At 42.6% G+C, this 24,551-nt stretch overlaps 1 protein-coding gene across 10 annotated transcripts in view; it reads right to left on the minus strand.

Annotated features, from left to right (window-relative positions):
• Window positions 1-24,551, minus strand: part of SLC43A3 (solute carrier family 43 member 3) — a 61,012-nt gene that overhangs the window by 6,347 nt on the left and 30,114 nt on the right. For 9 of the 10 annotated variants that reach the window (XM_020792430.3, XM_020792436.3, XM_020792438.3 and 6 more), the window contains 7 exons: window positions 19,806-20,033; window positions 15,862-15,991; window positions 9,221-9,267; window positions 7,685-7,761; window positions 6,342-6,434; window positions 2,316-2,455; window positions 1,051-1,208 (listed from right to left, as the gene is read on the minus strand). In XM_020792430.3, the coding sequence (XP_020648089.3) occupies window positions 1,051-1,208; window positions 2,316-2,455; window positions 6,342-6,434; window positions 7,685-7,761; window positions 9,221-9,267; window positions 15,862-15,991; window positions 19,806-20,033 (873 nt within the window). Of the gene's footprint in view, window positions 1-1,050; window positions 1,209-2,315; window positions 2,456-6,341; window positions 6,435-7,684; window positions 7,762-9,220; window positions 9,268-15,861; window positions 15,992-19,805; window positions 20,034-22,418; window positions 23,389-24,551 lie in introns of those variants that run through there. The other variant, XM_020792432.3, reaches the window with a different exon arrangement.

Below are 24,551 nucleotides of genomic sequence, written 5' to 3' on the forward strand. Positions count from 1 at the left end.
CTTTCATCATATATTGGGATATATTTTCTTTCTTTACTCCATTAAACATGCCTTTAATGCAGATGTGGTGGGTGGGCACAGGTTACTTGGCTTTTATAAAAGGGGATCATGACTGTGCTAGAGCAAAGGATAATGCCTTCCAAGTCCTAATGCATGGTTCACCCTGGAAAAGCTGCCCCCCAATAAAGTGGTGCCTCGAATTACAAACATACGACCATTTTGAGTTGCGACCAGCTCCAGCCGCAAAATTTTGCTTCAACTTGTGGCTGGAGCTTTGAGTTGCAAACAAAAGAGGCAGGGGGGAAAAGGCGGGGAATTCAAATTACAGGACTAACCGTTGGTTGGAGAAGAGCTTCTTTGTAGCTCTTTCGCCCCAACGGTTAGTGTGAGCGCATTTGCAGAGAGGTTTCAGACTGCCTGGTGCTACTTTCTGCTTTTGGGTGAGTACATTTATAGGGTTCAGGGGGATTGGGTTTGGGGGGGGTTATGTTTCTGTGCTGTGGTTTTTATTTGTTTTGGTTTTTGGTGTGTGTTTTTTCCCAGCCCCATCGTGTTCCGATTTTTCCCCAGCCCCATCGCGTTCCGATGGGGATGTCTCTGCATGTGGGGTATTTTTTTTTATTTTTTCCCCCAGCCCCATCGCGTTCCATTGCTGTGGGGGTGTGTGGTCTTCTTTTAAATTATTTTTCAGCCCCATCACATTATAATGGGGATTGGAGTGCTGGGTGTTGGTGTGGTTTTTTGGTGATTTTTTTGGGTGTGTGTGTGTGTGTCGAACGCATTAATCATGTTCCAATGCATTCCTATGGGAAATTGTGCTTCAACTTACGACCATTTCGAGTTACGCCCATCTTCCGGAACAGATTATGGTAGTAAGTCGAGGCACCACTGTATAAAGTGAGGCATCAACCTCAGCAAAGCTCCCTCAGATACTGTACAACAGATTGCAAGCTGTTCTGCTGGAAGAACTAGGTATGTATTCCTAACGTAACACTCATGCCTCGTTAGAATGTCTAACTATGAATGTTGCAAAGCATTTCCGGACAGTACCTTTAGCTGCATCCACTTTGTTGGCTGCATTTACTTCATTAAGTGCTGAGTCAGGATGCAATATATCCGAGTCTGAGGCTTGATCATCATTAGGATTCTTAGGGGAATGCTGCTCTTCGTAAGTACGATATGACTGGGACCTCCTCTGACAGCTAAGTCTGCAGACACAGAGAACAGAACTGACTGCTGCCACTCATCCAGCTCCAGCTGTACTACCATGGAAATCTCTTTCTCCAGATTTCCCATGTAAAGAGCTAAAACAAAAGCTTTATGCATGAGATAGGGACAAACGGGTACAAACATTTTATCAGTTCTTCAAGACAATGCACTATGGCAGGAAAACACAGCATCCCAACAACAATGATGGCAAAGACATTAATAGAAATGTCAATAAAACAGCCTAAATTATAAATGGGCCATGATACAGACAAAACAAAACAAAACTGGTTTCTTCAGCAAGATGTGTCTGTGAGGGATTCTATCATTTTTTCAGGCCACTTCTCCCACTATGCTTTGTCTGTAAGGATCCCTGGCAACCATATTTTACACAAGAAGCCAGGTGGCGCCATCGGAGGCAAATGGAATGCCATGGAATGGGAAAGTAAAGCCGACTCTCTGGATTGCCATCACCAGTTCTGATCTGATGGGGCAGAGGAGACAGTCTGGGCCTTGTGTAATGCCTGTGTCTGTCTGTTTTTGTGTCTGTATTTAATTTCCTGCCTTGGGTGCCAGGAGACCATGTCCTGCCCCTGTTCTAAGGATGCCACAAAATAACAATTGAGCCATCCAGATGACATTTTTCAAAGTGTTTTCTAATGCTGCTGCTGCTGAAAGAAAACTATAGAGGGACACTTTGTTGGTGGGAGAGGCAAGTAAGAAAAAAATGTGGGGATCTGAGGTTACCAACTAAACATAACAACTGTCCAGCTTTCTGCCTTTAAAGGCAGCTGGAAGTGCAAAAATCAGAAATTGTCACTTTTCACAGGGTGTGACATAATTGTGCACACCATGATACTGGGTAGCTGAAGACCTGGCAGCCCCATAAAAAATCCAGATATTTGCATGTGCATCACCTGTGTGAAAAAGCACTTGGGAAACAGGATTACCTTTTACAAAAAGAAACGTATTTATAGACTTATAAAACATTTCAATGTAGTGCTAGATTAGCTTGAAAAGGGAAGGAACACAAGACAGACGGATTTTAGACAAGACACAGAAGGGAGGCAGCCAAGTCCTGAACAAGGATATAGACAAGAGCTCCTTACCCATATGTATATCCAGGGGGCAACGGGTAAGGAACATGGCTGCGGGGCATCAGGAAGAAAGTACGAATCAAGTGCCAGGCACTGCAGGCAGACATGAAGAGAAACATGCTTCTCAGCGAGAGGCCTTGCTCGTACAGCAGCTGTGGACAAACAGCACAAACCTGAGAGATCCAGGCTAGACTTTTACTCTCTTACTACTGTTCTATGATAACAGTTTTCTCAGGACTGCGGCCAGGGGGGAAAAGGATTATTTGTCCCTCTTCCTCAGCTGCTGTGATCCTTTGATCAATTCGCTCCAGCAGCTACCTTTAGATAGATAGATAGATAGATAGATAGATAGATAGATAGATAGATAGATAGATAGATAGATAGATAGATAGATAGATAGATAGATTAGATAGATTAGATAGATAGATTAGATAGATAGATAGATAGATAGATAGATAGATAGATAGATAGATAGATAGATAGATAGATAGATAGATAGATAGATAGATAGATAGATAGATAGATAGATAGATAGATATAAAGGTGTATATATATTAAATTTATATAAAGGTATATATATAATATATATATTAAATTCAAAGATCTCTTTCACACTATGTCTAGTTTGGCTTCAAGAGAATGAGTGGTGCTAGCTGCCATTTCTTTGCTATCTGCCAGGACTGTGAAAATATCAGGTGAACTTCCCTCCATGCTGCCTTTTGCTGCTCTTCACTTCCTGAGAAAACATAGAGAGTAAATTTCCTGTATATTTTGCCTAATAATCTTTTAACAGAGATGCTTCTGGACTCAGTTGTTTACACTGCCAAGGAGAAACCATAAAAACAGCATTGACAAATCACTTCTCACCTCCTTAACTATGACTCTAGTTTTGCCACAAGATAACTTGAGGAAACGGAGTCATGAATTAGGAAGCAATGTGATGATCACACCAATATGAAAGGGCCGAGTCAAAGCTGGCAGAGAACCCATGTCAGCTGAAGTCAAGACTTCCACATTAACCACAACTTCTCCTACTGAAATCATGCTGCCAGACTACAATCATCCCCCACTTTCAGTGCTCCCACATGTTCAGTGTCACATGGCTGGACTTTGACATTTGTCATCATTACCTGCTTCTTAGATTTCTCCTGGCCTCCTTCACCAAATCATAGTAATCTCATAGCTCAATGCACAACTGGACAGCATTAATAAATCTACACCTAAAACTCGTGGACACAACTATAATGGCAAAATTACAGAGAGTCGAGCTAGATGTTAAAGGGAATACACATTTCCTCCAATTAACCTGTTTCCCCTCCCAAAACAGGATTTCCCCAGAGATGCATGCCTCAGCAATCAGATTTGTAATTTAAGCTAGTATATACCTTCCAGTGCTCAATCACAAAACATACTGGCTGAAATCCTCTTGCTTAGCATAGCAAACCACCATAGACTAGGTCAACTGAATCAACTAAACTTATGGAGGAACTGACTCACCAAAAGCCCTGTTGATTCAATGGGCCTGCTTCAGTGTGAAGCAGGCCCATTCCACTTGCAAGAGGACTGCAGCTGTGAAATGCAAGATCATGACAAACAGATGTCATTTCACCATAAGAGTAGGTATCTCTTCTAAAAACATGCTAAGCACTATTGTCTAGGGTGACTCACTGTTTCCCATTTATGCATGCGGTTCCTGTAGTGCATGACATTGTCTGTACTTCCGATAATCTTGTGAGGGAATTTCTATGAGATTCATTAGGAAGGCTCAGTGAGAAACGCAAATCCAACCAGTAAATTCTAGAAATAAAGTCGCTGGTGAACTCCTGAGCACAAAACAGAATCCCAGCTTGGCTTGTTAGGAACACAGAATGGAAGCTGGCAATTAAGGACTTAGGGCACCGATGACCTGTGTTCGGAGCAGTGTTGGGAGGACAGGAGGTGCAATCCCCGAGTGCAGGATAAGATGCGCCCTGAACTTGTACCATGAGCTGCTGGCAATTCAAAGCCAAACAAGATATGACATGCAGCTGCCTCTCTTCTGCATCCCATGTCCTTTGTTCAAGTGTGTGTGTGTGGGGGGGGGGGGTAGGGTTTAAGTCTTATGGTGGAGAAATGTTGGGGGTGCTTAAATCCTTCCCTCATTGTTGTTTACTTACTCAAAATTACACAGACAGAGAAAGAATGACTTTCTCACTTAAGGTTTCTCTACAGTGAGACATTTTCAGCAGAGAAATGGCAGGACATTTTAAACCATGGTTTCCTTTTTCCTACAAAGAACAATTCCAAAAGGAGGGCTCGTAACATTGTGAGTCAAAAGACCTTATGCAGCTATTCCATCATTTCTTCAAGACAGGGTAGTAGTGATAGGAAAAACAGGGAAGGTATAAATGGAATATGATGTCATTCATCTGGAGCCTGCTAAAGTTCCTTCAATGAGGAAGGCAGATTGCACATAAAATAACAGCAATGTTTTCTCATTCTCGGGCAGTTCATTGGGGAATAAAAAAAACCCAGACTAGTGGCAGAATGAATCAGGTAAAAGTGTGTCATGTCTTGCTTTGCCCTCCATTTTCATCAAACTGGGAAAAAGCTAAGAATACATCTGAGAGCAAAGGGACAACACCTAATAGATAACTTAGCCACAAATAGGATTAATGGTCTAAAAATGTCAGGGGTTCACAGCAAACTACAGACAGTGTTAGTTCTTCAGTATCCAACAGTGAAGTGGCTGGCAGTTCGCTCAATGAATGATCCTGGAAGGAGGTGGGCTACTCCTTGTGCAAGCAGAAGAGGACAAGGTTTGCTTCTGTGCTTTAACTGGGAAATGAATCTATTGAGATGGTAAGCATACTATCTATGTTCTTAGTCTGAAGTGTGGAGAGCTAATCCAGATTCTTCAAGACCACATCTGAATACCAAGCTGCCTTTGCTCCTCAATCCCTTTGCCTGATCAGGGCCAAGAACAGAGAAGGGGAACTGAATGAATCATGACCTCAGGATCACAGCGTCCTTACTGTATTCTGCTGCTCCCGTTCACTTATGAAGGGACAGGGTGCCAACCCAGAGTCCCACTGAACAAATAAGGCAAACTGCAAGGTTAGAATTGGCCCGAGGTCAAGAGGTCCTCCAGATCTGATCCACACCCACCCCTTTTTCTTATGCCTCCCCCTTAAGAATACGACCTGTCTTTTTTTTCTGACCAGGTTCTCCTTTTCTCAATACCAGTTCAAGCCATTAAAATGGCAGTTACAAGTAAATAAGAAAAGTGCGATTTGATCAGGCCAAAGTCTTTTCTACTACAGCACCCTCTTACCACAGTGGCCAACAGGTTGCCAAATGGAAAGCCTGCCAACAGGACATAATTACAATTCTGAATTCTGACTCATGCTTCCTAAGGGAACCGATGCATAAAGGGAGTACACATTTCATCCAGTACAGAGGTCCCCAACCTTTTGGGGCCATGGACTGGATGGGGGGAGTGAGCTCCACGTGCGGGGGCTGGGGGCATGTCACAACACACTCACTGTGTGGGCATGCAGGGGGCTTAGATCTGTATCTGCGGCCCAGTTTTGGCAAACCCATGGACTGTCACAGGGCCCCAGACCGGGGGTTGACGACCCCTGCTCCAGTATAACTTCCTTCTCCTCTCACAAGGGATTTCCTCAGAAATACATGGGCCAGTAATCAGACTTGTAAATTAAATTTGTGTTTACATCTTCCAACCACCCATTATGAAACAAAGCACATTAAATGCAAAATAAATTATTGAGAAAAACCAAATGATGTATGTTAAGTAGGACAAGAAAGGAGGTGATGCTTTAACTATCTTAGTCCGCACTCTCTTCCCCTGCTGCAGATGGATGTTTTGATGGTCCCATGTCTGATCTGACTACTCACTCTGCTAGCACTCATCATTTCACAGGCAAAAACTGCACAAAAAGAGAAGTGGTAGAGGAGTGTGTATGTGTTTTTTTGTTTTACTTGTTTGTAAAAAAAAAAAAGGAAACAGATCTCCTTTCTTTAGAAGACAGCACCAACCTTGATGACAAGAAATATAGCAGAGGATGAGTCAAAGGCTCCATTATAGAGGGTAATGACAGTTGAACGATGCTTTCCAAACAAGTTCCCAACCTGAAAAGAAACATAAAATTACAAACAAACACATTGACCAGTTTCTTGGAGTGACTGCTCCAGAAAGAGTGTAATTTTCAGCAACTGTGAATGTATACAGTGGTGCCTCGCTTAGCGACATTAATCCGTTCCAGGAAAAACGTTGCTAAGTGATTTCATCATTAAACGGAATTAAAAAGCCCATAGAAACGCATTAAAACATGTTTAATGTGTTCCTATGGGCTTCAAAACTGACCTTATGTGAAGATCCTCCATAGGGGCAGCCATTTTTGGTGCCTCTAAAGTGAGGCAAAACAGCGGGCGGCCATTTTGTTTTTCTGGCGGCCATTTTGGAACTGCCGATCAGCTGGCCGAAAATGGGGGCTTTGCAATGATCGCTTCCCCGCGATCATCGCAAAGCGATTTTTCCCCATAGGGGCCATCACTAAGCAATCACTCTGGCGATGGCCAAAACCCCATCGCTAAGCGATTTCATCGCTCAACGGAGCGATCGCTAAGCGAGGCACCACTGTAATAAGATACAATTTCTGAGGAAAATGAGCTTTTAACAGGTCAAAAGATCTATTCTTCCAACATCAGATGGATTTCTTCCAGTCCTGTAACCACTGGAGAATCCTACTGGGGTTCATGTTAGCTTTGTGCAACTTGAACAGCAACAAATCAAAAGATGCTGGGACACATCTCAGTTGTGTGCCTGTTTATATGCCCAGCTGTGCAACTGAGATGCACCCCAGCACTTTTTTCAATTAGCTGCAACAAGTTACACAAATCTTACCTGCATACTGATAGGGTTTTGGCCACAGTCAGGTGTTTTTCAGCACCAGCAGAGCCTTAAATGTTTCTTCATTGACAAAAGAAGTCAAGGTAATATCCCTTTTTCAATTCATCTGTAGTATCTCTCACAGAGTGATACAACTGAAGCATGATAGTGCCTGATGAAAAATCTGTTGCCACTCCAAAAACAGACAAACAAACAAAGGAAAAATGTGTAACTATCAGTGACAGACCTTAGATATTGTTTGTTTGTTTGTTTGAGAACAGCTCCTAGAATCATTGAGTCAGCAGGGTCTCTAGCCCAAACTGGCTGGGGGTATTCTGGGATAAATCATCCAAAACAATGCCTTTTCCATGTTCTACTTAGACGAGTCCCAGGAGCGCCCACTGTCCCACACAAGGTTTCTTCTGCCAATGATCTTCTTTCCCAGTTCTCTCTACCTGCCAGTAGGATGAACTAGAGATCAGCATCTAACCTGCATGTTGGTGAGGATAAGGAGGATGCCACCGATCGACAGAAATGATAGTGCTGGGAACAACATCACTGCAGTGGCTGCGAGGGAAGGAAAAATAAGGGGAAGTCAATAAAAGACGCCAGTCTATTACACCTGCAACACAGACACAGCTGCACATTGTATTCATATAATGCCTACACACAAAAAAGACCATAGTGCTGAAATGTTACTTATGTCAGTGAAAGAAAAGGTGCTGAGATACTACATAAAGAAGACATGGAGGCCTATTGTGACTACAATGTGAAGACACACCATGCCAGTGGAAATGGTTATGCCAACTCAATGAACTAAGAAGTCAATAATGGGAAGGGGAGGCCCTTCTTTTCCAACCACCTTTGTCTTTATGTAAAGACCAACACAGAATGCCAGCCAGGCAGGGGCTCTTGACTCTCCCCCCCCCAATTGTTCCAAACCAACTAAATGTTTTGGACTACATGCTCCCAGGTAACTTCTTTCCACTCTTACAACCACAGCATTGGCTGTGATGGCTGTGGTTGAGAGAAGCTGGAAGTTCAAAACATCTCAAGGCTAAAGACTGGGCTGCTAAGGCGTGTGCCACCCTGCAGGGAGCAATTAAAACTTTGTCACTGGGGAGAGGGAGAGGAGCATGGGAGGGGGAGTAATGCTGTTTCTCATGCCCCTCCCCATTCCTGTGGGTATAGACATAGATTTGAACACCAGACCATACTTACTATACGCACTCTTTCGTCTTTCAAACCTATAGATGCTCCTTTGTTATCACAGAATTTGCTAATTTGCACTTAAAGTATAAAGCTTCTTATGCTCATACAGAATATATTTATGTAGGCCCAAATCCTATTGCATGATGTAAGCAAATTCATAGATTTTGCTCTGTTCCTCACCAATAAATAAATGGGCCCTACCACAATCCTCATGGGCATATGTACACATTGGGTTGCTGTGCAGGTGTGCCCCACAGAATTGCAGGGATTCTTTATTTACTAGTGAGGAATGGATTGAAACTTATGAAATTTCTTACATTACACAACAGGATTTTAGTAACAGTTTCCCAGCGAAAATATCTGCCTTGACACGTTATGCTGTGACATATGCAAAGGTATATACATTTTATTAACTTCACATGAATATCGTTTAAACTCCACCAGAAACATCAAGCAGTGTCTTCACACATGAAAATATAATGAAAACCACTGGACTTTCCTTCACTGTTATCAGGCTGTCATAGTAAAAAAACCAAAATTGACAGATGCTGTCATCAGCCCCTGAGATGCAAATCACTCACAACATTTTCCAACCCAAAGCTCCAAGAATTCTGCTCACGAATCAGAGCAGTGGTTCCCAATCTTGGGTCCCCAGATGTTCTTGGACTAAAACTCCCAGAAGCCTTCACCACTAACTGTGCTGGCCAGGTTTTCTGGGAGTTGTAATCCAAGAACATCTGGAGACCGAAGGTTGGGAACCACTGCCATAGAGGGTGAGCTAGATGAGGTTGGTTGATCACCCCAGATCACTTACCTGCTGTGGAAAATGCAATTAGGAGAGTACCAGAAGTGTAGGAAGATCTGAAAAACAAAGAGATGGCCCTGAACTACAAAATGGGCACTGGGCTATGGACATCTGAATAGGTGGTGAACTAATTTCCCCCCATCATCCCCCAACAGATACAGTGAACATTCATCAGCTTCCCATTCTTTAGACAGACAGGCAGGCAGGCAACAGTGAAAACCCAGGCTGTCAGAGGAAGAGAGAGAGGACATTTGGAATGCAGGAATCAAGTGGGGGGAAAATGAGAGAGAGAGACAGAAAGACTGGAAGGATTGGGGGGGGGACCACACCAAGAAAGAGTTGAAAAGATGAAATCAAAGGGCTAGGAGGAAAAAATATTCAGACAGAATAACATCATTCATTGAGTCTTTAATCTTTATAATTTCATCACTGGCAGCATAAAAGTTATATAATTCTTCCGTATCCATTTTTATCTTCTCAATATTCCACTGTAACCTTGCTTTTGCATTTTCTTCATTAACCTTCACAACTGCAACATAACTCCTTTAATATGAATACAAGACTAGTTATCTGAGAACATTTATATTGTGGAATGTAGTGTTTGCCAACATTATCTACAGAATTTCTTACATCATGCTCTGCCACTGAAGAGGGCCAAAATGAATTCCGAGCCCCAGACATTTTTTTTCTACCCTGACTAGCTGAGAAGGAAGAAAAATAACGATTTGGGAGGTTATTTTTTTTAGCTTGTTTTAGCAATTTGTTTCCCTTGCCAATGAAAAAGGGTTACTATTAATATGATTAGAAAAACCTGCAGAGCTGCCACATTCCGCATCCTATCTGTACAGTTTTAGTTCACTCAGCAACCTTTGGATCAGAGCTTAGAAAAGTTACTTTTTTCAACTTTATATTTCAGATCCCTCAGTAAGCAGGGCCAGTGGTGCCATCTTAGTTAGGGTATTTGGGGAGGAGCAGTCCTCAAATAAAAATTTTCCAAACTCTGTTCTCCTGTGAACAGAAGAGGGTGCTCTAAATCAGTGGTTCTTAACGTGGGCGATAATTCCTCCCAGGGGGCGATTTCATTTTTCAGGGGGGGCGGTAGAACGAAAAGGGGCGGTAGGGGGGCGCTGGAGCAAGCCAAACCCGTGAAGATGGCTGCACCCTTTTTTACAATGTGCATGAATATATATTTTCCTCCAATCTTAATTTAGTTTCAGAGTTTTCGTCTTGAAATTTTTAGTTCCTGCATTGTGGTTTGTTTTTATGCCCTTTTAATATTTCTTTTTGCATCTTAAAATTCCCTTGCAACTAAATCATTAAATGTTACTTTTGGGGGGGCATTTCATTTTCTTGGAATTGAATTTTGTTTCCAGGGGTCATTGGATTTAAGTGTCTTAAATCAATCAATCAATCAATCAATCAATAAGATATCATCACCGCGGGGAGGGGGGGCGATGATAACTTCCTCAATGGCTCAAGGGGGCGTTTCTTTCAAAAATGTTAAGAACCACTGCTCTAAATTCTTCTGTATGTGTGTCAACAAAACAATTTACTGCTTTTTGCACAATTCATTGTGCCCCTGCTATGAACTCCCATCCCTACCTCCACATAACTGAAATCCTGCAGATACTCACTCACATCGTATCAGCCAAAACAAAAAGAAAGAAAATAAACAGATGAGAATCTTGTGGCACCTTAAAGACAACTGTTGCATTTTAATGTAAGCTTTTGTGGACCTTCACCCACTTCTTCAGATATATGAGGTGGGAATCATAGATCACATAGTAAAACATTCACTCATATCAGCAACACTGCTTTCAGCAACCATTGCCACCCATTTGGAGCAATCTTGATAGTATTTTATCTTACAGAGCCTGAAAGCAGCCTACTTCTTCCATGAACTCCAAACTCCCTCCCTGTCCCTTTTTTCATCTCTCTTCTGCAGTAAACATCTCCCGGCAGGCGCATATTGTCTTGCATTTTGTAAAGGGCACTAAAGTTGCTGAAAAGAAAAATATATCAGCAGCATCTCTTCATCAATTTATGGCATTCAGCAGCAGACACATGAGTGGCTTTTGGTTCAAATTGGGTCCAAAAGGAGCTTAAGACAAATTCATGAAGGATAAAATCTACTACTCACAGACAGTTCATAGTCATGGTAGCCCAATGGCCCTTTCATTTGTCAATATGCTTTCAAATAGCATGTTGTTGGGAGAGGGAACTGGTAAGGAAGGGCCATTTGTCTTGCATCCTGCTTATAATGGAGATATCTGACTGATCATAGTAGCTAATGAAATGTTGGACTACATGTCCCTCATCAATGAAAACAGCAGAGATGTCTCTCCCATCATAACCTCAGGATGTGACAACTGGCACTGATTTCTGCTGTAGTGCAGATCACAGTCAGTTCTAAGCGTGCTGGAAGGGTACAATAGGCCAGAGGTCCACATAGCAACATGATGCTTTTGTTACAATAGGAAACATATCATTAAAACCCTGTATCTCTCGGTCAGAGAGCAAAAAAAATGCCTTCTTGTTCAGTGTAAAATGGAGAGATGCTGAGAGCTGTTCCTGCCTGTGGCCCTTGGTCTCTTTGCAACTGAAGTTGAGTTCGGAGGCTTTGGTTTTTTTAAATTACAGTTCCCAGAATTCCTCATCCAACAAACTTTCCAGTTTCCAACATGGCCTCATAATTCAGGGACAGCCCCCCCCTAAACACACAAAGACACTTTTGTCATCTAATCAAGGGTTGGGGAGAAGAAACCATGGGAAGGGGAGATTTATCACAACCTCTCCTTACAGCTGAGTTCCATAGAAAATGGGTCTGAGGATTTCTCCACACTTCTCAGCTACACAGGGGGAGCGGAAGTATGTGATACAATGATAAGCTACGTTGAAGAATGACAACCAAGCAACACTGTGGAAGGGTGAGATGGTTGGGAGAGGCAGGAGGTTGGCTAGCCCGTCTGCAGAACCTTTTGCTGCACCTGGCTCATGGGTTGGAAGTTCCTTGCCCTTCCTATAAAGCAGTGGTTCTTAACCTTTGTTACTTGGGCGTTTTTGAACTGCAACTCCCAGAAACCCCAGCCAGCACAGTTGGTGGTGAAGGCTTCTGGGAGTTGCAGTCCAAAACTACTGAGTAACCCAAGGTTAAGAACCAGTGCTATAAAGCAGTGTTTCCCACCCATGGGTCTCCAGATGTTCTTGGACTACAACTCCCAGAAATCCTGGCCAGCACAGCTAGTAGTGAAGGCTTTTAGTCCCAAGAACAAATAGAGACCTAAGATTTGGAACCACTGCTATCAAGGAATCCCAGGTACCAAACCTTAAAGCCCCATTCCCCTGCTGCCCCCAACCTGACTCCTTACAGAGTTCTAGCAACACCTCCGGTTCCCCCTTGAATCATTTGCCTGCTTGGATTCAAGACTCTCACTTCAGACTAATGAGATAAGGAACTGAGCAGCTTTTAGTTCACTCTCCACATTGTTGCTATCTGAAGCAGACAAGTTATTGCAAAACGAAATTTCTGCTTACAACAGCCTTTAGTCTTGGCCCATGACGAATAGAGCTGCTTGACACCACTGTTCTAGTGAGTTGACTTGATTTTCCAGTTTGCTCCCTGGCCTTCACATTCAGGAAACGAAGCAGAGACTGGCTTGGCACACACATTCCTGTCCCCCTGGATAATGCTCGTTGGCTACAAAAGGGATGGAGAGGGCGAGTCGCCAGGCCAGCGCCCACCTCCTTCATTATCACACTGAGCTCACTGGCTTCTCTGCCCTTCTGCCCTCCTCTTGTGTGTTGTGTTGGCCAAGGAGAATTGTATGCCTGCATTTTTAAAGGTGGTGCCTTTCCTGCCAGCCTTTATCTTTCGAAATGGTTCTTCATTTTATACGGTTGTCTACATGACAAAACTCTTGCTCTAAAAGGAGTATCAACATGTGCTTTCAATATGTGTGAGCCAGTGTAAGTCTGGGAACCCATGGACACGCTTTTCCTTGAAAATGTGCCTTCTTACCCTGGGAGGCTTTTTTTGGGTGTGTGGTTCTTCTGCAGCTTAAATCTGTGGATGGACTTTTCTGGGGGACACATTCTTCCCACTGCTAGAATATTGAGCCAAGAAGGTTTCTGCGGAGGGAATGTGGGGATGCAAGAGCAACCTGGTATCTGCATTTGGAGATGGGGTGGGGGACCTTGCCCAACCCCATCGTTTGCCACATACCCTGATGAAAAGGAAGGAAAGTAAGAACTCAAAATAACCACCTCAGCATTATTCTCCCATGCCCAGCTTATCAGTCTACTCATGTGAGTTGTCTGACTTTGCCCACTGCATTAACACATTCAGCCAATTAAGGAACTTAAAACTGCAGCCACAGCACATATGAACGTCCCGTGCTGTGATGACAGAAACCCTTGGATCTATGGTCCTGTTGGCTGGGAGGAACATTTCATCGGTTGTAAGCCTTGCTCACAGAACAAGACTAGGCTCCTCCATGCTGGTACCAGTCACAGCATGACTCTATCAAAGACGTCCAATCACCAAATAATGTAAATGCCACCCATTTAGTTGATCATAAATAAACCCTGTAACAGACAACAGGGCTAGATTCCCGGCTACTGAAAGCTGGTGTCACCTGCCTGCCGCAGACAGAGTGACCTCCTTTCCCACTGGGCCTCCAATCATTGCATTGTACTCGATTAAAACTTATTCAGGTCAGCCAGGCTCACAGCTAGGATGCTTTTAGACAGAGGCTCTCTCTGTGTAATCATGTTTTGCGGCAGCAAATTCTAAACTTAATTACTGTATCTGGCATGTTTCTTTTGTCTTTCCTGGGTTGCCTGCCAGTAATTTTCACTGGTGACCCCTCTCCCCATTCCAGAATCACTGGGGGCAGGGCTCTTGCTCTCTCTTTTATATGCATCATGCATTCTTTCACACATATCTACCATTGTCCAGGGCCCCACACTGGGAGCGAAATGTAAACTTCCCCATCTCTGGAAACAAGCATGGTTTTCAAGCCTTGAAGAGCAGCTGACCCTGGGGCACATTTATAATCCAAATGGAGTTCAGTACAAATTCCAAGTGTAGCCAGGACAAAATTTCTGAAGTGGTGAGTTTTTTCTCTCTCTCTGCCTCCCTGCCCTCATTTTAATTTAATTTCCATGAAGACTTTTGAGTTGCTCCTAAAAATCTGCATGTGCTATGTTTTGCATATACCATCATCAGTCACAGAAAGAGCACTGTCCAAAGCCCAGCTGGAAGTCAGATCTTTCAAATGAAGGGCTGCAGCATTTACAGGGTCAAACTTTCCATTGCTGCTGAACATGGATCGTGCAAATTCCAAAGGCTCCCTGCTCTGCCCCCTCTCTCTATTCCCCTACTCTTCCGCTGCCACATTTCCTTTGGCTACCCCAGCCCCTTGGGAAACAGTTTCAGATTGTTGAAGGTTTTGATCAAAGGAATCCTATAAAAGTACAAACATTCCATTCAACCACCCCAAAAAGGGAGCACATGCTTTATACACAACAGTGAGCGAAGGCCTCATGCAAAACTAATAGCCATTTTTTGTTCCAACACAGCTCCTGCTTGGCAGAGTAGCATGTTGTGTGTTAGATTATGTAAAGATTAGTATTAAGTCAAGAGAAGCTTCCCAGAGCGCTGGGGCATATGAGCAAAGTCTCTGTTGTGGGAGATAACAGACATTTATTTTATCCCAGCTTTTTCGCAACCCTGATAGAAAGGAGAGCAGACAGGGAGAGGGACTCAAGGAGAGAAAAGGAACAGCCATGAGGGAGAATGCAGAAAAGAAGTTCTTATCATCACAGTTCCCTTGTGCTCATTGCACGCCAGTTAGATGGGAATTCGGGCTCCCCCTTCCAAAAGTATAACTGAGGCATGATTTGCATGTGCAGCACAATGGGGTAGACTATTTCAGGCTGCAGGCTTGATTGTGTCCCTGTGTTATGAACACCTTGGAAACAGAAAACTAGCACTGTAAGGCAAAGGTTGCAATTGTCTTTGTCTCTGATGTGCTCCTTTTGTACTTGCAGTCTGATTTTACATGGTATGTCGAACTTGCAACTTGAAGTGCTGTAGTCTATTCACCCACCTTATTTTGATGGGTGTGGAAAGCCAGCACAGGCGTTCTCATAGAAGAGGGGCAATTTTACAGGAAAGTTCCCAGGAGTTCTCCCCCCCCCAGCTCCCTTCAGCTGTTGCAAGTGGCCTCCCTCTGGCCAAGGGCAAAGGAGGGAAACTGGTGGCGTTCCAGGTACTGTTGGATGGAAACCCTCATCAGTCCTGGACAGCACAGCCCAACTGCAAGGACTTGTGGGAACTGAGGTCTAACAGCAGGCCATAATATGTCCACCCATGGTTTAGGGTCACCCCCCCCTCTCAACTGAGAGCTCTCTAAGAGATGAAAAGCAGCAGGGCAGGATGGATCTCTGCAGGTTCAATTTTGTCCCTCCATCCCTCCCTCAGCTGTGTGGTGATGGAAGAGCTTTCTGCCACCACATTTCTTCCAAAGAGACAATATTTAAAGACAAAAGCACAGCTGTTGTCAATCTTCTTTAGCTTCCAAAGGGGCACAGAAGCCCCAAGAGGTGAGGTGAGGTTGCAGAAAATAGGTTGCATCTCCAGCACTTACATGGCAAGCAGGCGGGCTGCTGTGGTGCCAAAGCGATCAAAGATGTAGCCTGTGGGGAAGGTCATGAAATTGTTCATGAAGGAGCCAATGGTGAAGATGAGAGATAATTGCTCATCCTGGGCACTGCAGTCTGCAAAGAGAGAAAGGTTTTAGACACCGTCCCTTAATGCCACAAAGCTCTTGGGCATAGATCACTAAGAACACACTTCCAGTATGTACTCCTGGACCTCCATGTGTTTGGTCGTTCCTTCTTCAATGGAAGGTTTGGAATGTTACTTTTTTACAAAACAATTCATTATGTAACTCATTGCAACCCCTCCCACAAGTTGTTGTTACAGTTAAGGAAGACATCACACTTTCATCTAATATTTTGCCACATTACTTGCTGTGTTACTCAATAATGTTTTCAGTTCCTGTTATGGAAGGGGGGCATGTCAGGCTCAGTAAGAGATTGGTATAAAACTTCAAGATCGGTCTAAAATAATCTTTTAAAGGTAATTTTAAAAACAAACAGAACACCCCAATTTTTTACATTGAAGAATTTAACAGCATTCTGGCTTGTTATGCTATCATTAAAATATAATTTTGGGTGTGACCACACTGGGAAATAGATCACAACTTGGAACTGCCAGTGATCACATGACATATGAGAAAATGCACTTCAGCCCAACCCCATTCATGTTCAAGCTTTTTTGTTTCAGCTGTAGAAGTTCCACTTTTCAGGGCTGGGCTGGAGCGATTCCTTGGCTTTAAAGGAGATGGCTTCCATTCAAGCAAACTTTTCTGGTGTGATCAGGCTAATGCCTTTCCAGACATCTGATTGCACCATTTGTTACATCCTGGTACCAAACAAACAACATACGTAACTCATTACTTGTAAACTGTGACTCCCCCTGTTCCCTAACCCTAACTCACTCCTCTAGGCCCCAACATGGACCCTGTTGTTAAGAGCCAGGACTTGCTTTCTCAAATGACGACAAGGGGTCCCACAGCCTCCATCTTTCATTCCAGCAGTGCTGAAAATGGTTGCTGGAACTGAATGGTGACGAAAGTATATTCTGCACAGGCTCAGCCAAACTCACTCCTCAGATGTTCTAAGACTGAGCCCTGGCATTCAACGGCTAGTATGTCTAGGGAGATAAGGAGTCGGCACTGCTAAAGTTTATCAGAATGGGGCACCATTCCAGACTTTCCCCAGAGATAAAGAAGGGTCAACTTCCTCTCCAGGTCCAAACACATTCTTGCCATCTTCTCTGAACTTCTATGGCTCAGCACGAAAAAGAAAAAAAGAAAAAAGCTCAAGAATGATGTACAGTCAAGCAGCTCTGTCTGTCACGTGAAAAGGCATGCTGGAGAACTCCTTATAGAGAGTGTGTCTGCTGGAGGCAAGAGTCCCCAGCTTATTACCCAACATCTGAGCCTGGGTGTCTTTCTTCAAGCACATCTGCTGACAGGAAAATCCATCCGGCCATTTCAAGCCATATGCCTGGCTTGTGAGAGAGGAACAGCCCAGGGAAGTGAGTACTTCTCTAAAGAAATGGCCACACTGGAGTGACAGAAGCCAGGAGCAGAGTCCTGATCCTGGGTGTCACCCAAGATAAAGTCCAGTGTGTGCATCAGCTGTTCATAGAAAGTATCTTGTGGCCAACAGCTGTCCAAAACCTGCTTTGATAACATGATGTGGCAGACAGCTCTTCACATCCAGTGGTCCATACACATTCTCAAGCTTGCCCACCTGCCTCCCCTGGTCTCTTCTCTGTCTAGCCTCAAGAACCCCCCTTTCCCAGCCCTGCACAGCTTGTGACCCACCTGCCTTAACTTAGTCCACCAGCTGCACATAGTGACCCACGAAGAACTTCATAAATTTGTTCAAGTTTGTTGCCTGCCTAACTAGAAATGCAAGCAACAGCATTTGGGAGGACGTAAAACAGGACTGTATTGACTTAGTCAAGTTATAAGTTGTACAATCCTAATATATGGTCGTTTATGACTCACAATTAGTCCAATGTGCACATATACATACGATGGTGTAGCAGTAAATTTGCAAGTGTGCATGCTTGTAATGTGTGTGTGTTATCTGCTATCAAGTTAGATTGACAAGCTAATAGGCTTTTAAGATAAGTGAGGTATTTTTAAGGAGTGGTTTTACCACTACCCTTGTTAGTTTCTATGGCCAAGTAGGGATTGAAATCCAGGTGTCTTCAGTCCTACTCCACCACTCTATCCGCTACACCACACCAGGTCTCTCCATTGTGCACCCCAAAGATAGTCCACAAATGCAAAATGCTGGGTCAGCCCACATCAGCAAATGAGGAGCAAGACTTTTGTAAAGTCAATGCTTCTTAATTCAAGGCCAAACTACCCTCAAACATTTTGCACTACAAAAGAGATAGCTTACAACAATATACAGTTCCTCAGAAAATCCATTTCTCTCCCAACTACCTTGAAGATTACAGCTAACCCCAGAAGAAATAAATAACCAGGGTCTGGAGAAAAGAATGGACTATGTCACATGAAGATATGCAGAAATATGTTTTGATGAAGGGATTAGTAAGTAAAATATATAATTTAATTTTGTAACAAGAGGAAAAAGAGATTGGAACAGAAGGTTTGAATTTAATTTGGGAAAATGATTTAAAGACAGAAATTAAAACAGAGGATTGGATAAAAATTTGGAGGATGAGAGTGTTAAGATTAATGTCGGTAAGAATAAAGGAATTTTTTTAAAAAAAATTGTTTAAGGTGGTGTATGACTCCTGTGAAGTTGAATATAATAAATTCAGATTACTCTAAAGCTTGTTGTGATGAAGAAATTGGTAGGTATTATCATATGTGGTGGGACTGTAAATTGATTCAGAAATTTTGGAAACTGATTTTTAAGGAAATTTGTATATATTTGGAGAAGATATTGAATTTAACTCTAACATTGCTTTGTTATCAATTTTTGAGAAGACAGATTTTGATTATTGTTTGAAAGAATTGATTTCCAATTTTATGACAAGCACTAGAATATTAATAGCTAGGCTTTGAAAAGATAAAATGATATTAAATTAGGAGATTGGTATGGTGACGTATGGGACATTGCATTAAATGATAAATTGACTACTGAACTCAAGATGAAAGGAGGGGAAATAAGTTCAAACACTTTTTATGCTATTTGGGATAGATTTGTTGAACCTGTACTAGTGAAAGGGGAAAGCCTCTAAACAACAATCTATACAATATTGGAAAGGAAGCTTGTAATAAAAGTATTGTTCTAAGGCAGGGGTCCCCAACCCCAGTCTGCAGCCCAGTGCTGGTCCATGGGCTTCCCAGGACTGGGCTGCGGAGACGGATCTCTGCCCCCAGGCACGCATGGTGGGCATGTTGTGCTCACCAGGGGGCATATCGCGCTCATGGGGGGCATGTTGTGACACCCATCTGCGAGCGCAACATGCCCATCTGCGAGCGCAACATGCCCACCCACAAGTATGGGGGTGCCCCCACCCCACCAACCACTTCGCGGTTCCAAAAAGGTTAGGGACTGCTGTTGTAAGGGATCCCGTGGGTATGGGGTGCACGGTAGAATCTAGTGTATAGTAAGCACTATTTGTATTTTTGTATTTGTTTTTGTTGTTATTTATTTATTTATTTATTTATTTATTTATTTATTTATTTATTTATTTATTTATTTATTTATTTATTTATTTATTTATTTGATTTATACCCCACCTATCTGGGTGACTCGTCCACTCTAGGCGGCTAGAAAATAATAAGAAAAATAATAAGAAGACTAAGAATAAGAATGGATGATGTTGTAGCTCCTTTTCATCAGAAAGTCATGGGGCTTTGATCTTGTGAGCTTTGGTCTCACTACACAGCTATATACACCACATAAACCCAGAGCTATTAAAACTCATTTTAGACATAAACCCTTCATTCTCTGTCCTTTCTCTGGATCATACCTGTCTGGTTTGTCTGATTGGCAATGGGCACACACAGATCTTCAAAGTACTTCAAATCCTTGAGGACAAAGACCAAGGATGCCCATCCAAAGATGACACCTGCAAAACACATGCATTCCACCAGTCCCGAGATCAGTGTGGCCAGACGTTTGGCTCTCCCTGAGCTCCAGTGCCCCATGGCTTCTGAACAGCTTTCCTGATGATCCTGAAGCAACTCCTTTTCTGATCCTGCAATCAAGAGGAAAATGCAGATTCAGTGGAACTGTATAGAGTGTTTTCCCAGAAATTGAGGTAAGGTGCATCAGAATCACTCTACAACCCAGTAGATCATGTACTGCACTTCTGCATGAAACACAGTGGTAACTGGTTTTTTTAAAAAAAACCAAGCAAGCAAACAAACAAAACCCTTTCCAGATGGAGATTACACAGTGCTGATGATTATAAAATATGAGAGCTCCACCCTGAAATAAATCTTCTAATGTTAAAGGGCTATCACATTTGTGTTTTGTTTTAGGGCCTAATCATAGCTGCCAAAAGAATCCTAGTTATATCAAATCTTTCCATACCTCTGTTGTTGTGATACATGTATTTTCACTGTCAAGTGGTATATCTATACACCAATGGGAGCATACACATTTTTTAACTGTATCGATTCATTGCTTTCTGTTTGAACCATTATAGCAGGCTAAACTGCTCTTCATTTTGTATTGATTCATTTTCTCTTCTGTTTCTTGGGACAATCAGGGGCCCTTTGTCAGTTTTTGAAAAATAACAAAAGTGATATATCAACATTGCAATAGAAAGGTCTCAGCCTTCTCTCCTCCTCCCCTATTCCCTTCCTTCCTTTACCTGAACCCTTTGCAAAGGAAATAAACCAACAGCATGATACTTTGCAATTAATTTTAAGGTACAGTACATATCTGTGTAGCACCGCCAGCGCATGTTGTATTCAGGAAAGCACAACATGCAAACGACAGGACCTGTCTCATGAAGAATTTGAAATTGTGCATTTAGGACTTTCCTATTAGAATATGAGCAGAGAGAGAAAACAGCAGAAAGGAGGGGAAAAGAGAAGGGCAAGAGTAGGAATCCATGGATACAAGCCTGTGCAGTTACACGTGATAGTTCGCTACACAAATGATGGCTGCTACAAAGGAATACACCCTCTCAATCTCCCTCCACAATATTCACAGATTCATACCCCACCATCTGCTCAACTTAAGACACCCAACTTTTTGTCAATCACCTACTCTCCTGTTTAACATGTGCCACCAGTTGCCCCCTCGCTATCTATGCCTTTACCATCATCCTGTCTTTTGGTGGCAAACTCTCACACACCATGGCATTACTCCCAGCACTGTAGAATATACAGAGGGACAAGTTTTGTTTTTTTTATTGTGGTAGGTTGTAAATGGACAGATAGTCAGGGGTGCTCGTGTGCGTATAGGGGTATGTAGCATTGTATAAGCTTCATAGCTGCAGCTTTGTCTGTGAATCATTAATCACACATTCTTTTAATAAAAGCCTGTTCCCTCTCAGCTGTGGGTGGTGGTAAATGTTAAAAATAAGGCTTTGCATTTCTGGGACCTGTTCAATCCACAATCCTTCCAACATGTTCCATTTTTATTAACTATCTAAGCCCAACCTCAATGGCTGATAAATAAATACCATCAGCCCTTAAGAATTTCAGGGGCAGGAAGAAGGCCCAGCTTCACAAGGTTCGTGCCCAATTAGTTCCAGGCACTCCCTCAGGTCAAATGCACACAGGGTTCTTCCTCTGTAATAAACATTGGGACCGTGTTCTGTCTGGTGTTTTGGTGATGGGGGAAGGGAAAATTGAGGGACCAGAGCCAGCTAAATCCATCCCAACCCCAAGAACCTGACCATGCTAGAGGTCTTCTGAAGTCAGAGGGATACTGTCCAAGATGGGCAAATATCCAGTGGAAAGGTACCTCACGTATTGGAAATATGGAGTCAGCAGAGTAGGGGCAGCTAGTAAATGTGCTCTTTCCTGCTCCTGCTTCTTCCATGTCAGATGAAAAGCTCTTTCACCCCCCCCTCCCTTTTATTGTAGGTCTGCTCTTTTACTCTGTCTCCTCCTCATAGTCAAAATACAAAATCCACAGTACAGGAAGACCTTCCGTAGGACTAGCTTAAATGATATAAAAGAAAAGGGACGCTTTCCATTTCTTCTGGATATTTTTTTTCTTCCTAACAGGCTGGCACAGCTCCCTATCTCTACAGAGGTTGGAAGTCAACTTGGTCTGATGTCTCCTCCCACATGGCTTTCACGAGCTCCTCTGCCACCACTTGAGCATCCCCTTCATAAAAAGTCAGCAGAGAGCCCACCTTATTTGTATGCACTCTAGCCACCAAGTCTCCTTGTCCCACCGACCCCCACCTACCCACCCTGAACTTATTTTCTTTTCTCCTCCAAAGCTCACTCAGAAATGAATCCCCGATCCATCGTTTTTCATAACAGCATCTGGTTTCTCTTTGCCTCACATTCAACATTCCTTGAAAATTCTCCATGAGCCGCATACTTTTGGCATTGCACTCTCACAGGCTGAACAGCCAGAAGGAGAAGAGGAGCAGAATATGTTGCTGACCTACCTATGCTTGCCATTGTGAGGATCAAGCTGGTCTTCCACAAGCCACCATTCGTCACAGTCTGGCAGGTGGGCTCCTCAAGAGGAACAGCTCGTCCAGACTAAGCCGAAGCAACAGGAAGCAGACACCATCCCAGGACCATGTCTAAGCTGAGCCAGCTGTCAAACATAGCAGAGGACGCCCACAGAGGCTCCTCCCACCCAATAGGAAATAGATGTTGCAAGACGAAAACAAACCAACCAGCCCAAACCCCCAGTGGTGGGTAAACGTACGTTAGGTTTAGCAACAAATGATGACCAATGCAGTGGGTATTATATGAGAGAAATATGGGAATATGGTCATTTAATGGATTCGGGGGTCAATTTTCTCAGCCCACATTGCTCAGCAACAGCCTAGAACCAGACAAATTTGTTTGTGGCAACCTACACATCTGAAAACTTTGAAAAATGTATCTAATAAAATGTACATATTTGAAAACAGCTGCACATTTCACAAAATAAATGGGTGCAAAGATGTTTTAGTCAATGGTTAATAATGCATGCAATTTGAAAAATGCACATATTTTTAAACATGCACCTGAACCACACCCACATAAACGGGTGGACCTTCTCCTGCAAATACACCTCCCAAAAAGGATAAACTTTTCCCTCCAGAAAAACAAAAAACATCAACACACGGAAACAGCACATACCAGAAGCAGGAAGAGGGATAGGACCAAGCTTATGGAAGTTGAACAGGCAGATAGGCATATCCCTGACATACAACAAAACCAAAAATGAAAGCAAAACTATTATTGCCCCTTTAAGACTACCTGATTTCTCTCAGCATGAGCATTCATGGGTTGCCATTTATGAAAGCTCACATTGAAAGAAACAAGGGTGTTTTCAAAGTATCACAATACTTTTGTTTTGATTTTTGTTTTATTTGTGTTATACATGCTGAAACAAACTAGCATGGCTACCATTTTGGAAACATCCCTAATGGGTATATTCGTCAGTACCTTCACATTCATGCATATACAGCTCTCATCTCTACAGTATTTCACTCATAACTTTCTATTTCTTATGCATATATCCACAATTAAGTATGACGCACACAAAAGCTTTGTAATGAATTAAATATATAGTATTTGATGCACTTCACAAGGGATGATGATGTACTTTTCATATCTTATGTCAAGGCAGGGAGAAACATCATAAAAAATAAAGGAATTATAGCATTACAGAGCTGGAAGGGATCCCAAGAATCACTGCTTGCTGAAGCGGGCTATCATGTATGAAATGGAATTCACTGTAGTACAGGTTTCCTCAGCTGTGATCGAGAATGTGCTGTTCCACTCTGTCAGTGGGCTTAATTAAAATTCAATTCTTACCCACAAAATTCTGGTTTATGAATATGGGATATTGTGCTTCCTTTATTCACGATTCAGAACATCAGGAAATGTCCTGACATTGTTGCACAAAAAACTTTTATGATAAAATATGCAAAGTTTTAAATAGCAAAGAGCATGAATGCTGAGAACACCAATGACAGGAGTCAAGATGGTCTACAGGATACCCTTTTGTGCTCACTACCAAAAACCAGAGGGTTTTTAGAAAAAATTCCTGGCTTTTTAAAACAGACATTTAACTATATATACACTACACATATAGTGACATGTAGATAGAAGAACATTTGGGATTTGGCTGTAGTCTCTCTGTACCAAAATATTTTGAAGGACTGTTTAATACTCAAAGAAGTGGTGAAGCAAAGATGTAAGTACAACATATACAGTGGAGAAACACACACGCTTAAGCTTCTCAGATAAACTAATGTTGTTATGCCCACTCCAGAGAATGTTGACTAGGAAGCTGTATTCCAATTTCCAAACCCTTTCCTGGGGTAGACAACCTGAGGAACAAGAGCTGTATCAGACCAAACATTCTACAAACAGGTTGTGCCCATGTTTTCCAAAAGGTTTCTTATTTTCTTGAAATAAGAAAAAAAAAAGAAGAAGAATTGGGAGTTAGTAACAATTGTCACTGAGCAGAGCTGTTAATGATAGGACATTTTGGAAGTCAGTAACTTTTATAGTCACAATAGACCAAATGTGACTTGATGGCGCATAGCATCTTTGCAGTTTTTTCTTAATTACCA

The sequence above is a fragment of the Pogona vitticeps genome, chromosome 1, assembly GCF_051106095.1.
Source record: "Pogona vitticeps strain Pit_001003342236 chromosome 1, PviZW2.1, whole genome shotgun sequence".
Taxonomy (NCBI): Eukaryota; Metazoa; Chordata; class Lepidosauria; order Squamata; family Agamidae; genus Pogona; species Pogona vitticeps.